General features: G+C 33.3%; 3 protein-coding genes across 3 annotated transcripts; 2 read left to right on the top strand and 1 right to left on the bottom strand.

Annotated features, from left to right (window-relative positions):
• The first annotated feature begins 4,221 nt into the window (after window positions 1-4,221).
• Window positions 4,222-5,967, top strand: LOC107481514 (probable serine/threonine-protein kinase At1g01540). The gene is made up of 2 exons (XM_016101797.3): window positions 4,222-5,476; window positions 5,612-5,967. The coding sequence occupies exons 1-2, from the start codon at window positions 4,222-4,224 to the stop codon at window positions 5,965-5,967; spliced, it is 1,611 nt and encodes a 536-aa protein (XP_015957283.1).
• A 943-nt stretch (window positions 5,968-6,910) lies between these two features.
• Window positions 6,911-10,635, top strand: LOC107481711 (alpha N-terminal protein methyltransferase 1). Its single transcript, XM_016102009.3, has 7 exons — window positions 6,911-7,176; window positions 7,350-7,559; window positions 8,064-8,183; window positions 8,352-8,453; window positions 9,116-9,170; window positions 9,671-9,768; window positions 10,367-10,635. Exons 1-7 carry the CDS (start codon window positions 6,919-6,921, stop codon window positions 10,490-10,492), a joined length of 969 nt encoding a protein of 322 aa, XP_015957495.2. The 5' UTR covers window positions 6,911-6,918; the 3' UTR covers window positions 10,493-10,635.
• Window positions 10,636-11,213: 578 nt separating this feature from the next.
• On the bottom strand, window positions 11,214-12,534 carry LOC107481712 (polygalacturonase inhibitor 2). Its single transcript, XM_016102010.3, has one exon. It carries the CDS (start codon window positions 12,472-12,474, stop codon window positions 11,446-11,448), a length of 1,029 nt encoding a protein of 342 aa, XP_015957496.1. The 5' UTR covers window positions 12,475-12,534; the 3' UTR covers window positions 11,214-11,445.
• Between the last annotated feature and the right edge of the window lie 3,101 nt (window positions 12,535-15,635).

Below are 15,635 nucleotides of genomic sequence, written 5' to 3'. Positions count from 1 at the left end.
GATGTCGTTATTACTAACAAAACTAGAGCTAATTTCAAAAGAAGAAACATCAATAGATATTAGTATATTTAGATCTTACTTTTCATTTTAACTGCTCTTTTTTATTAGTTAATATTACTGTATTTTAAAATTTAAATTACTAATGATTAATGAATCTTATTATTCAATAATATTTAAGCATGTAATAAAAAAATATATAATAATATAACTACAAAATAAAATTCAAAATAATTGAATGAATTAAAAAATATAAAAAAATAAAAACAAATCTTTAATTGAATAAAAAAAATTAAAGAATGAAATTAATGAGTCTTACTAAGAGACAAAAAATTAAGAACGAACAGTAAGAGAAGAGAATTAAAATTTTAGAGAGCATACAAAAGTTATGCTTTTGGTACTTAAATTTAAATTACTAACTTAATTTTTAATAATTTATTATTATTATTATTTAATTATTTTTGTAATTAATATGATATTATTATAAAATAGTGAGATCTTTTTTCTGTATATTATGGAAATAGAGATAGATTTTAAAATATTAAAGTGGGGTCAAATTTATTTATTAAGTGAGGACAAATAAATTTTATTCCATATATTACTATATGTAATTCTTATAATTTTGTTTCAATTTTAGATTCGATAAAATATATTTAATTAGTTATATTTTTATGACGGTAAGTTATATTTTTATTCTTTATATTATAAAAAATAGATAAATAACATAAATAAATTAATTGGCCTCTAATATTATACCAATATCCTAAAACAAAATAGCTTATATACATGTTTTGAATGATTCTATATAATTTGATTAAATTTATATTTTTTAGTAGTAAATTGAATCAATTAAATTCGATTTAGCATGTATATATTGTACCATTAGTGATCGAATTCAACATTTTTTAGTAGTAAATCGAATCAATTAAATTCGATTTAGTATGTATATGTTGTATCAGTAGTGATCGAATCCAAATTTAAAATACTATATCAATTAAATTATTATTTAATTTGTGAAATTAAATAAAAAAATTTATACTTTGATAACATTATGCTCTAAAAAATTCAAGTTTGATTTAAAAATAACGTTGTCAAAGCAATAAATTTGATACTTACTTTCATAAATTAAATGATAATTTAATTGATATAGTATTTTAATATTTCTCAAATTAAATTACATATCGTATAAATATAATTGGTTATTTTATATTGTATAACTAACCGTTATTCAAGTTTTAACTCCAATGCTATCTTAGAAGGCTATACAACAACAACAACAACAACAACAACAACAACAACAACAACAACAACAACAACAAAGTCTTGTCCTATTAGGTGGGGTCGACTACATGAATCAAATGATGCCATTGATATCTGTAATGTATCATGTTTAAAGAGAGACCGTTTACGTGTAGATCTCGTTTGACTACCTCATGGATGGTCTTCTTAGGTCTTCCTTTGCCTTTCACCCCTTATCCATCTTCCATCTCATCCACCCTCCTGACAGGGTGTTCTATCGGTCTTCTTCTCATATGTCCAAACCACCTCAAATGCAATTCTACCAGCTTTTCTACAATGGATGCTATTCCAACTCTCTCCGTTATATATTCGTTTCTTATTTTATCCAATCGGGTATGAACACTCATCCATCTCAACATCTTCATCTCTGCCACACTCAACTTATGTTTGTGTTCCCCTTTAGCCACCCAACACTCTGTACTATAAAGTATAGCCGATGTTATAGCAGTGCGATAGAATTTACCTTTAAGTTTTAAAGGCACTTTTTTGTCGCATATAAAATCAGATGCACTCCGTCATTTTGACCAATCTGCTTGGATCCTATGATTTACATCCTGTTCACGTCTCTCTATTTATCTAATATGATGTACCCAAGATACTTAAAATTTTTAACTTTTCGTAAGATGTTTTCGCCAATCTTCACTTCTATATTAGGGTTTTTTCTTCTCAGGCCGAACTTACATTCCATATATTCCGTCTTACTACGGCTTATGCGCAGACCATACACTTCTAGAGCTTCTCTTCATAAGTTCAACTTCTTATTTAGGTCTTCCATTGACTCTCCCATAAGGACGATATCATCGGCAAAAAGCATGCACCATAGCACAGGCTATTGGATGTGCTATGTGAGTACTTCCAAGACTAATGTGAAAAAGTATGGACTTAAAGAATATCCCTAGTGTAATCCTATACCAATAGAAAATTTCTCTATCACACCACCTTGAGTCTTCACACTAATTGTGGCCCCATCAAATATGTCTTTAATTGTATGAATATATGTGATCCTTACTCTCCTCTTTTCTAAAACCTTCCATAAGACCTCCCTTGGCACTCTATCGTACGCTTTTTCCAATCAATAAACACCATATATAGATCCCTTTTATTACAACGATACCTCTCCATCATCTTTCTTAACAGGTATACCGTTTCGGTGGTGAATCTGTCTGACATAAATTCAAATTGGTTCTCTGTTATTTATGTCTATTTTTGTCAGCCTCTGTTCTATCACCATTTTCCATAACTTCATGGTATGACTCATGAGCTTGATTCCTCTATAGTTTTCGCAACTTTGTATATTCCCTTTATTCTTGTAGATAGGTACCAATGTACTCTTTCTCTACTCACCAGGCATCTTCTTTGAACTTAAAATCTCATTTTGGTTAACCAGTTGATGCCTTTTTCTCTAAGGCCCTTCCAAACCTCAATCGGGATATTATCAGGTCCTACTGTCCTGCCATTTTTCATCTGCTTTAGAGCCTCGTTTACCTCAAATTTTCGAATCATTCGATAATAGTCAAAGAAGGCTATACTTTATATTAATTTTTTTAATATCAAAAACTCTGGTAATGATTTTTTAAATGCTAATAATGAATCAAAAAATAATTTTTAATAAATTTTTAGAAATCATTTATTGTTCTGTTTTAAATTCACAGATTTATAAAAATATAGATTTTTCTGGAATTTGAACTAAAATATAAAAATTAAATTTTTTTTTATTTTTAGATATTTTATTTGATTTCAAATGAAAAATATTTTTTATTGATATTTATATTTTAAAGTTAATATAGAATTATTACTAAATCGGATCCAATTGATTCAATTCACTACTAAAAAATGTAAATTCTTCTATTTATATAGAATCATTCAGGACATGTGCATATAGACTATTTTATTTTAGAATATTTACGTAACATTAGAGGTCATTTATTTTATTTATGTTATTTACCTTAAAAAAATGCTATAAATAAGTTATTCTAATAACTTTATTATATGCATTTAAAATATATTTATGAATAAAATATAATTATTTTAATAAATTTATTTAAAATATTATAATTTTAATATTATAAAAAATAAATAAATTTTAAAATAATTTACTTTCATGTATGTATTATAATATATAAATTTTTTTAGTTATTATAAATATTAAAGTATGTTTTATTTGATAATAAATATGAAAATTAAGAGAAAAATATTTAAAAAAGAGAAAAAATAGTTTATAAAGGTTTGAGGATTTGAAATTTTATTAAAAAAAATTGGCAATAATATTTTTCTGATTGTTACTCAATTTTGAGTTTAATGATTTAATTATTTATATAAGACAATTATTTACTCTAATTTTAAGACAAAAAATAAAATTATATAATNCTTTTGGATTTGCTCCTGCATCATTAAGTAATTTTGATGCATTTTGATTTTAAATAAGGTGTACAACAATTTGGGTGGACTTGATTAAATATATTTTTTTCTAAAGTTAGGAGAGAGACTTGAATCTGAAACCTCTAAGTAAATATATGGAGATTATGCCATTTGAGTTATAATTGGTTGACGATTAAATATTTTATTTAATTGTAGAGTTTTATTCATATTTATTATATCTAAAATTATTTATTTATTTTAGTAATAATTAAAAAATAATAAATAAATGCATTGAAAAATAAAAAGATAATTATGAATCCCTATGGTAGTATGGTTCCCAAAGTCTCTCCCAAACTTTTTCGCAACACAAGGGGAAGTAGGATTTTACTCATTCTTCCGTTGTTTATTCTTTTTATTGTCCTACTAATTACTAATAAATGTTTCTTCTTTTGGTTCCCATGAAATTCCCCTGTTTGCAGTTCAGTTTTCTTTGCCAACCGTTATTAGGACGTTAATTGAGTAATAATTGTTAAACTGAAAAGAAAACCAAGAAGACTAAACTCATTCATGGCTACCATTTCTGCAACGTGCTTCCTCTATATTCTATCATGGTTATGGTTATGCACCATGACACTATGTGGAACAGTGTTAGAAGACCTAAAAAACTTGCATCCACCTCCAGAATTTAACTCCACAATCATGACAAACTGTCTCAATAACCCTTCGCTTAGGTACTGCAGTTCCACTCCCATGAACTTTGATGAAATATTCAAATACACCATTGTTGCTAGCCATCTCTGCAATGAATCAAAGAACCCCATTTGCATAGAATCCTTCCCCAAAGTTGATCTTAGAAACCGTCCAAACATTGCACCTCTTTACTTGTCATTTGAATTCTTCTGGAGGTATTGCCCCCTAACCATTGTTTCCATTGATGTGTCAAACAACTCTTTGAAGGGGAATTTTCCTATTGATGTTCTTCATTGCACTCAAATCCATGCTCTTGATTTAAGCATTAATGAGTTTTCTGGTGATATTCCGATTCAGAGTTTCTCTCCTCTCACCAACCTTACTTTCCTTAACCTATCCTATAACTGCTTCTCTGAGAGTGAAGAACTATCTGATTCACAGTTCTTCAAAAGGTTTAATTCTTCAAGTTTTCTTCATTCTGGTGCACTCTTGGATCACAGAAGGTTCTTCACATTGAAGGTTGTGATCTTATTGGTTGGTTTTCCCATCCTTGTCATTCTGATTGTGATATTCTTAGCATGGGTTTGTTTTCAAAGGCCTGATTTTCTTCCGAGAAAACTTCAAAGAAGAAGGACCTTCACACCTGCAATTCTAAACGCGGCTACATCTGGTTTTTCAAGCAGGAATTTAGTAGGGAAGAGTGATGTTGTTCACATCTACAAAGGGGTCTTGAGAGACGGCACACAAGTGAAAATTGAGATGTATTGGGATGAGATATCAAGGGAGAGATATCGTAAATTTGTTGAAGAATGCAAGGTGCTCTCTGAGTTAGACCACAAGAACCTTGTTAGGGTTCTAGGGTGGTGTAAGAGCAGAAAATTCAGGGCTGTTATCACAGAATGGACAAGAAAGGAGAATGTTGAAATGTGGTTATTATCAGAGTCTGCTCCACCACCATGGAGTCATAGAGTCAAAGTGTTAATGGGAGTTGTAGAATGCATGCAGTATCTGCAGGAGGAATGGCCTCAAGTTGACTATGATCTCAACACAAGTAGTGTGCTATTGACTCAAGATTTGGAACCATTAATTTCAAGGTTCAAAGTTGTAGATCATAACATTAGTACTACAAGAAGTAAGATTAATAAACAATTACCATACACAATCATAATTTCTTATTTTCTTCCCCTTTGATTATTATTATTGTTATAGAACTGTTTTTATAGCTTGTTTAGTAATCACTAATCAGTATTTATTCTATTTGGTTTAGATATATGCAAGTTTGGTGTATTCATGCTGGAAGTGATACTAAATAGGAAGGTTCAAGAGGAGTTTGAAGGGGATGCAAGTGGGTTCATTAAGTATATGAGAAGTGTTGATCATGAAGAGTTGCAACAGATGATTGATGAGAGAATGGAACTAGGTGAGACTAGTTTTCATCAAGTTAAACAGGCTGTATCCCTTGGATTAATGTGCATAGACCAATCAAACAGTGAGCAACCGAGCTTGGCCTTCATATCTAATAGCATTGCCAGAGCCTACAAGGCTACCCTTGTTTTGCCATCTGCAAATCATACAATAACAAGATCCCATGGAGGCCATAGATTTAAGGGACACAAGACATAACTTGTTAAATATATACTTCTATCTATGTAGAGATAAATTCAAACTAGCATTAGAAATATAGAAATGATATTGTATGTCTAATATTTCTTTTCGGTTCCTTTTTGCATGTCAATATCTAGGTGTATAAATAATACACACTGTTAGAGATAATTTTATATCTAATCCTTGTGTATTCTATGTATGAAATAAACTCTTGTAAGACAAAAGCGTATTAAACCATGAGAAAGACTTAAAATTTATTTAACAAAAGCGTAAATTTAAGTCCTTTTTTAATCAATGTCAATTGTTATTACAAAAATCTCTTAGTTGTGACTAAAATCCCCATTTTGGTCCCTAAGATTCACGCGATTATTCATTTTGGTCTCCGAAATTCAAAATTACCTATGCTGGTCATCCAGATTCAAGTTTTGGCACCAATATGGTCCCTCGACTCTTTCCGGTGATGATTAGGCAAATGGAGTGCTGAGATGACACCCTTCCTGTCACGTTGGACGCTGTAATGTGGCGAGGGTTGTATTTGTATCCAATTTAGTCCATGAAACCCTAATTATCTTATTATTTATCTGAGTTATAATGACAAAGTTTTAATAAAAGGGACTAAATTGGATACAAATACAACCCTCGCCACATTAACTAGCCGTTACAGGCGTCCAACATGACAGGAAGGGTGTCATCTCAGCACTCCATTTGCCTAATCATCACCGGAAAGAGTCGAAAGACTATATTGGTGCCAAAACTTGAATCTGGAGGACCTGTATAGGTAATTTTAAATTTCGGGGACCAAAATGAGTAATCGCGTGAATCTCAGGAACAAAAATGGGGATTTAGTCCTTAGTTGTATATAACTTTTGAGATATTTCCACTGAATAGTACATCAAATTTTTTACTTTTATTTTTTTTGCTTTTTGTTGGGTTGATAAAACTAAAGTGCGAGTGATTTGGATGGAGGTTATGAAAGCATATTGGGCTTTTAGTAATAGAGAATGCTCTGTTATTGGGTTCTTTCGCACTTGTGTGAGTCTGAGTGGTGGTAGTAGTCATCGTTGTTCAGTGTCTTTCCCTCCAAACCGTCGAATTAGGTGCATGGACGCCGCCGGCTTAGATTCTGATGGCCGTGAATTCAAGAGCCCCGACGAGATGTGGACCGAGCAAGCCGGTGACCCCAATAAGAAGACCCTTTGGTACCGTAACGGCGTCTCCTATTGGGAGGTACCCTTCCTCCATTCTCTTCAATGATATCTCAGCTAAATTCAATTCCTTTATGCTTTTTTCTTACTGGGTTTATCATGGAAGGTTATGAGTGAACTATTACTGGATAGTGTTGAGTGCTTCTAGTGATTTTTTGTTTTTATTTTTATGCTTTGTCTGGATTGTGTGAGCAGGGTGTTGAGGCATCCATGGATGGGGTATTGGGAGGGTTTGCAAATGTCAACGAACCTGATATCAAATGCAGTGAGGAGTTTTTGAAGATTATTTTGTCTGAACGTTTTCCAGCTGATGCTAGACACCAACCACTTGTTGCTCTTGGTACTCACTCCTCCTCTGGCATTGGCAGAATTACAAAAAATCTGTTAATAAGACACTTCAATGAGGTCTGTCAGACTTTTTCATCCTTGCATTGCATTTATATACTGTGTCTGATTCTAGCTGTAGCAACTTGTGTTCTTTTGTAATCCATCAACTGATGCATATTTAAACTAATTGTTATTGGTGCTACAATTAGTTGGAGCATATTTAAACTAACAGATAAATGTTGGAGCATATATCCTTTTTAGTTTGATGTTACTGATATCCATGGCCTAAAATTGCCAATGTCTGTGGCTGTTTTCCCCATTCTTCCTCTCCTCATCTTTTCCTAATTTAATTTTGTGCTTTTGGCTCATGAGTAATGCAGTTTAGGTTTTACTTATTTTGTTTTAATCTATATGCCTAGCATATCTGCTTGACTGCGCCTCTCTTACAGATGTCATGTGTCTATAACTTTTTTACTGATAAAATATAGATTTAAAGTTCATTTTGGAACTCTTTCAAGCTTGATATATTTAAAGTAATTGAACAATTTCCCCCCTAAATTTTCTCTTGTTAAAAAAATTCAGGTTGATCTTCTTGAGCCAGTATCACACTTCTTAGAGGCTGCACGTCAAACTTTGGGCCCTGAAAATCATATGAATTCAGATACTCACAAAGCAGTTAATTTTTATTGTGTTCCTCTTCAGGTATGTGTACTTCAACTTAAGGTATTTAATGATTGCTCCCCCCATACTCCCTCCTTGTGCCCATGATAGATAAGTACATGTTTTGTTGGCCAACTACACATGTTATAGTCTCAAAGCCGATTTATTACTTTATTCATCATTTAACAGCTCTTGCATTTCCTGTTGTAGGATTTTACACCAGAATCTGGAAGATATGATGTAATATGGATTCAATGGTGTATTGGTCATCTAACTGATGATGATTTTGTTTCATTTTTCAAGAGGGCAAAGGTAAGTTATTCTCTTTTTTGTTTTATTAATATTTGTTACTCTGGAATCAGAGCATTTACAGTGTCTCCAGCAGTACATTTGATGCAATTAATTTGAATTAGGGAAGGTTCTGTAGAATTATAGATTTACTTAAGTCTACATATTTATCCATCAGTCATTTTTGGTTGGCATTTAACATATATGTGGTTTGCCTTGATACTAGCTAGCTATTCTTGCAATATTTTATTGGATGAGATAACATAATAAAAATTTAGTTACCATTTATAAATAGTATATGATGTATTCAGGTATTCACTATGAGTGAGTCTCTCTGTTTCTTTGTTCAGAGATACAGAATAAACCATCATCTATATTTCTGTCATCTGTAATTTATCATAATGATATTGTGGACTGAAGGTTTATAACTTTGATGTGTTCCTTAACCCTTGCATTTCATTTAATTTGTACATTTGTGATGTTTGTTGAGTTGAAGTTATTATATCTGTCTCAATTGAATACTGGTGGACTCAATCATTTCCACTCTATTAATTTCACTATTCACATAAGTATGCAGGATATGTCTACTATATCCGTTATATCTCACATGTACTGAATGAAGTTATAAAATTTGTCACTACTGTCTCATGTTTCCATGCTAATGGCTTTGACTAACGTTTCTTTAGGTTGGCCTCAAACCAGGTGGATTGTTCATCTTGAAGGAGAATCTTGCTAGAAGTGGTAATTTACTGTTGGTGCTTTTTTTTCCCCCTCCGATCACAGTGAATGATTAACTTCATGTATAACATTCGACAAAGAATTTGCTTAGTTTGCTGTTCTGAAATCTATACAGTATATATCCAAAGTCCCAAACCTTGACCGAATTAAGACTTAAGAGATACCACAACACATTTTCTTTGGATGATACGTTTTTGGCAAAGTCATATAATACAGCTTAGAACAGTCCAAGAGAATAATTGATTACATGTTAAAACTGTTTTTGTCCGCTTCTGAGCACATAATATATCTATTTAAAAATTGCATGAGATAATATAGGTTATCTAACTTTGAAGTTTCTAGCTTCTCTTCTGTTGCTTTTTCTGATTTTTCCCCAAACTCTATTTGACCCTTCATATGATGTTAGTAATTTCAGTGGCTGTGGTCATTTTATTTATCTGAAACATGAAATTGAAAGTTTACCATTTTGTTTTGGATCTTGGATTCTACTTCGCTCCTTGCAGGATTTGTGCTGGATAATGAAGATCGAAGCGTTACAAGATCTGACTTGTACTTCAAGGAACTCTTTTCTCGATGTGGATTGCATGTCTACAAATCAAAGGTATTCAAAACCAAATGTGCCTGCCGAGGCTCAACCGGCCTCAGTAATGTTTTTGATATAGTATTCTTTAATGTTCCAGTTTTGGTTATATTAGAGATTGGAGATAAACTAGACCAATGCTTCCTAGATATATTATTATTTTTTCAATTATGTTTGATGATGCTCAACTATGACCATTATAACTTAATAATAAGTAGCCTTTAGAGGTTTTTTAATTTAACACGTCTGTGCCAAAAAGGTCAATAAACCAAGATGTTTTTCTTTAATCCTTTATCCACTTGGTCATCTCTACTTCCCTTTAATGGAGACACGCTTAACATATAATATTCTTGTTGGCCCTCCAAATCTTTGTGAAATTCCTGGCCTATCTCTTAGAACAAAAGTATCATATTTCAAGCTGTCAATATGTCATAGTTCAACCTTGCAAGGTATTTATTTCCAGATGCTGATTTTCTTAATTAGTTATGCACTTTTCCACTATGTCAAGCCACGTCCTGTCGTCATTTAATATTATTTATTTCTCGTGGACACGTATTTATATAAAAATAAGGTTGGAGCCTTATCGTTAGAGTCTCTTATCCGCTTTTAATTGTAACAGGATCAGAGAGGATTCCCGGAGGAATTGTTCGCTGTGAAGATGTATGCATTAACCACAGATGTTCCAAAGAAGGTTAACCGCACCAGATCTAAGTCACACGCTAATAGGCCCAGGATCATCAAGTGATTACTGACTTGTTTGATATGATATCCATGTTATATTATTATAATACTCTTAGAATAGGTATTAGTTTGTTTGTCTATGCCTGTCATCATTTTAACAGTAAGTTAGCTTGTATAATTGTAATGTGAAATGCAAATTTTTTGGCATATCTAGCATCTTCTAGCCGACAGGTCCCAAAGATTTCTAGTGAGGTGATTTCCTTTTTTAAGCTACCTATATGATTGTAACATTTTGCTTGGAACTCCGGTGTGAGTTATCTCACTCGGTTATACTCATAAGTCAAAATGAGTACCAACGGAAGAAAAGGACTCTCATGGGGCCCATTTAAAAAATTTTGTGTTTGCTTGCTCAACTCTGCAATGGACACTTGCTCAACTTATAACATTGGACACAATTTAAATTTTTTTTTTTACTAAACAAACAAGAAAGAAAACAAAAGGAAAACACGTCAAATTAATTGGCTAGGGTCGGTCATATCTGAGCAAACAAAAATTATACGTGACACATATTATGGACACAAATTATATTCAACACACACACACATTCTTTCCATAATATTTATCCGGGATTTGTTGCAGAATCAAGAGTAACATATATAAATTATCGTATCAATTACTTAAAGCGATAATATGTACTTTTTTTGCTATATAAATTATAAAACCATGCATTTGTTATGGCTTAGTCTATCATGTTGCATCATAAACGTAGATCACACTTTATCTAATTTATATACTAAAATGGGTATTATTTAATGTCTCAAATCTTGAATACAAATACTATTCCCCTATGTCAAGCACAGATGATTTATTTATTATTTATTAATTTATTTGCCATGAAAAGGACGTGGAACTATAAAGTACGACAAATACTTCATCCAGCACCCCAATGTCGGCAGAACAACATAAACTAACTGAACATTGAGCAGAGAGCGAGAGATGAAGTTTCCATTCAGTTTTTTAGCAGCTGGGAAGAGGAGAGCCGCACAGGCACTTGTTACCAGCATACGCATAAGCATCGAATCTCTGCAAGTTCCCGCCCTGAGGTATCTGACCGCAAAGACTGTTGTAACTCACGTTGAACCTCTTCAAGAACTTGAGCTGAGTCAAGCTCTGTGGCAGGGTCCCGGAGATGCCGTTGTTCCTCAGATCAAGCGTGTTCAAGTTCGAAGAAAACCCTACCTTTCCAATATCGAAAGCGAACCCGTTCTTCGCCAACGCGATCTTCTGCGTGTTCTTCTTCGCACCGAACAGCACCGAAGCGTCACCCACCAGAGAGTTCTGTGACAGGTCCACGATCGCCAGGTTCAGATTCGAAAGTGACGTCGGAATCACTCCGGAGAGTTTGTTCTGAGACAGCGTCATCGAAGTGAACTGACTCGAGAGCGACCCGTACGACGACGGGATCTGTCCGGAGAGAGAGTTCCCGTCGAACGTGATCCCGACGAGGTTGGGGAGTGAAGAGAGTGAAGCTGGGAGAGCGCCGGAGAGCTTGTTGTAGGAGAAGTCGAGGGTGACGAGGGTTTTGATGGAGGAGAGGAAATCAGGGATGGTGCCGGAGACGCTGGTGTGGCTTATGTAGAGGTAGCGGAGCTTGGTGAGTTTTGTGAGGGTATTGGGGATGGTGCCGGCGAGGTTGGTGATTTGGGAGAGGGTGAGGAAGTTGAGGGACGGGAGGTCTCCGATGGAGGGAGGGATGGGTGTGGCCTTTTGAAGGGTGATGCCGGTGAGGTCCAGATTGTTGACGCGGTAGGTTTGGGTGTCGGTGTCGCAGGAGACACCCTTCCAGCCACCACAGCAGTCAGTGGAGGCGTTCCAGGTGGAGAGATCTGAGGGGTTGCCTAGTTGGCTCTTGATCCGGAGGAGGGCCGCCTTGTCTTGAGGGTTGCATTTATCGGCGGCGAGCGCCGGAAATGTGAGCACACATGTGGTTATGGCTAAGACTAGTAGCTGCTTCATGGTGATTCCCATGTTCATGTTAATGTGCATTCGACTTGTTTTGTTTTTGTTTGGGTTGAGTAGAATGCATGAGATAATGTCCCTTTATATAGATTGTTGATTGGGTTGTTTTTTCATTTTTTGGTTAAAAATAAACAGTCAACTTAATTTAAAGATGAAATAAGATTTTATTAGGTATTAATTGAAAATAGGGATCACAGCAAATTGAGATTCAAAGATGTTAAAATGAATGAATATGAAAATGCTTTACAATAAATGAGCTAGTTATTGATATATAGCCGTCTCTGTGGAATAGATGGATGTTGCGGCTATGGCCCGTTCCAAGTGGTTGAAATTGTACCAGTCTGATCTGTCCCTCAATAAGTCGTCATCATCATTTTCCTAACTGTTTTTATAATCATGAACCTACGTAAGAGTTAATTCATATGATTGATTGTGTTTAAACATAAAATCATATAATTAATTAGGATAATGGCCAAGAATTTGGTGGCTAAGGAAGGCCAAAAATTGATCGACTAATAATTTGGTGACATGTAGCAATAATATTTTTAAAAGAAGTCTTAAATAAAAATACTAATATGTGATTTAGACTTAGTAAAGTACGATAACTTTCCTTCTCTTACCACAATAGCAATACTTAAAAACAAGACCAAAAAATAATTTTTTGTTGCGGTTGAGTAGTGAAAAATAAACCAAATCCATTGCAGTGGAGCAAAAAGAAGGAATCACCACTTGCTAAGGGATCAGCAGTGGCTGCTCGCTTCGGTGGAAAGCAATTCAGAGATGATGATGATCGGCGACTCCTAATAGACGATACAACACGAGCAGCGGCAACAAATAGATTCGTTGTGATGGAGCTGGATTTATAAGATACCGTCAAAAAACTGTTCTGCGAAAAAGAAGAACAACATCGGAGAAGCATCGGTTGCAACTGGCCAACACTGACTGCGTCAGTTAGAAGCATTTTGAAAATGTTGATTGGCGATTTAGAGATGTTGATCGACGTCGAAAAAGAGGAACATCGGTTCCAATATCACCTTGAAGAAGATAGTGGCGCTGCCGTGAGGACACACTACAAGAAAAGCGATAAGTACAGTCAAATTTAGCGTTGATAACGATGTTGAGTTCGTAAGGTTAAGCAATTATCAATGGATTTTAGTTTTCGACGATAAATTCGTCGATAATATTTGAAGAGAAAAAAAATAAATTGGCGCATTATTTACCGTCGAAAAATTTCGACGGTAACCCCAATTAGTGAAATAGTTGTTTTTTAAATCTCCTCTAAGAGGGTCTTCAATAGCTTAAAACAACTTGGTGTATAGATTGGAATCGCCGTAACAACTATTTTAATTAGAACTTATCTACCACTAGTAAAAAGAAGACTCCTCTTTCAATGCTAGAGCTTCTGCGCAACCTTATTTTTCATGTAGTTAAAGGTTTCTTTCTTGGATTGGTTGATCATAGCTGGGAGGCCAAGATACTTGTTTTGGCAGCCTATATGTGAAACTGAGAGTAGATCAGACAATTGATCCCGAACAATAAAAGGAGTATTCTTGCTGAAAAAAATAGAGGACTTGTCGAAATTTACTACCAGTCCACTAATTTCTTCATAAGTGCATAGTACCTTAAGCAAATTTTTGCAATCTCTAGTAGTAGCTTTATTAAACAAAATGAAATCATCCGCAAAGAATAAATGACTAATCTTAGGGTATCTGGGATTCAGCCTCAAACCAGATATTTTTAGCCTCCATTTTCTTCTATGGACTATGGAGCAGACGGAATAGATCCTCTGCACAAAACAAAAATAGATAGGAAAAGAGGAGATCACCTTAACGTAAACTTCTGCATGGTTTGAAGAAACCATGAGGTTGACCTTCCATAGTAACAGAGTAAGAAACTATCTCCATACACTCTCTGATCCAATCAATCCACTTATTGCAAAAACCTATTTTGTTCAAAATAGCCCATACAAAACTCTACTCAACTCTGTCATATGTTTTATTCACATCCAGCTTTAATGCTAATTTATAATCTCCATAGGTCTTATTCTTCAGGAAGTGCATGAATCCATGAGCAATTAGAATATTGTTACTAATTAATCTCCCTAAGTGTAACTAATAATCCTATTCATGACATTTTGTAATCTGTGTACTAGAATTTTTGAGAGTATTTTATAGAAAACACTACTCAGCTTAATTGGTCTGACCTGTTTCATAGAGTTAGCATTTCTAACTTTTGGAAAAAGACAAATATTTATATGATTGAAAGCTTTTAACATTTTACCTCTAAAAAAGAAGCTTTTGATTGCACATATCACATCTTTTTTAATTAACTCTTAATAGAACTGAAAAAACTTAGCCATAAAATCATCATCTTCGGGGACTGAGAAAGGATTGATAGAGAAAGTTGCTGACTTAATCTCCTTCTCTGTCACTGAATTTGTAAGAAAACGGTTGGTAGTGTCATCAATTTTAATGCCTATTTTCTAAAGAACTTCAGTTGGATCCATCGGGTTAGATGTTGAAAAAAACTTAACAAAATAATCTTGTGCAGCTGCCGCAATACCAACATGGTCCGACTCCAAATTCATCGTCTACCAGTTCTTGAATTTTGTTTCTGCGAAATCTTGACTGAAATTTAGAGTGAAAAAACAAGTTTAATCGATTGAAATTATAATTTTAAGTTGTTATGTTAAATTTTATTTTAATTATAATAATTTAATTAAAAAAATAACTTGTATGCGTTGTTTTTCTTTTCTTAATATAGTATTAATTGTATTAACTATAAAATAGTTATTTAATCTATTTTTTTATAAATTAGATATACACTCAATATGACCATAAATAATCTAGTAATACTTAAATCTACCAACAAAGTTTTATATGTTGGTATACTGTGAAGTAAGAAAATATCAAAATCAACTCAAAATGAAGAATAAATTAATAGAGAATCCTAATGCAGAAAGTTTTGTAATAAACAATAAATAATTTAAATCTACTGAATAATAATTCAATGCTATCCTTTGATACCTGCAAAATATATACATGAAAAAACACTGTATCAATGTTTATATATAAAATTATATGATTAGCGTAATTATAAAATTGTTTGTCAAGAGAATAAAATTATACGAATTTTTATTATAATTTTAATATTCTCAAACTATTAATGTACAATAAGAATTCATCTAT

This window comes from Arachis duranensis, chromosome 3, assembly GCF_000817695.3.
Source record: "Arachis duranensis cultivar V14167 chromosome 3, aradu.V14167.gnm2.J7QH, whole genome shotgun sequence".
Lineage (NCBI taxonomy): Eukaryota > Viridiplantae > Streptophyta > Magnoliopsida > Fabales > Fabaceae > Arachis > Arachis duranensis.
Note: the sequence above shows the minus strand (reverse complement) of the source record. Positions and strands in the feature narration are given on the sequence as shown.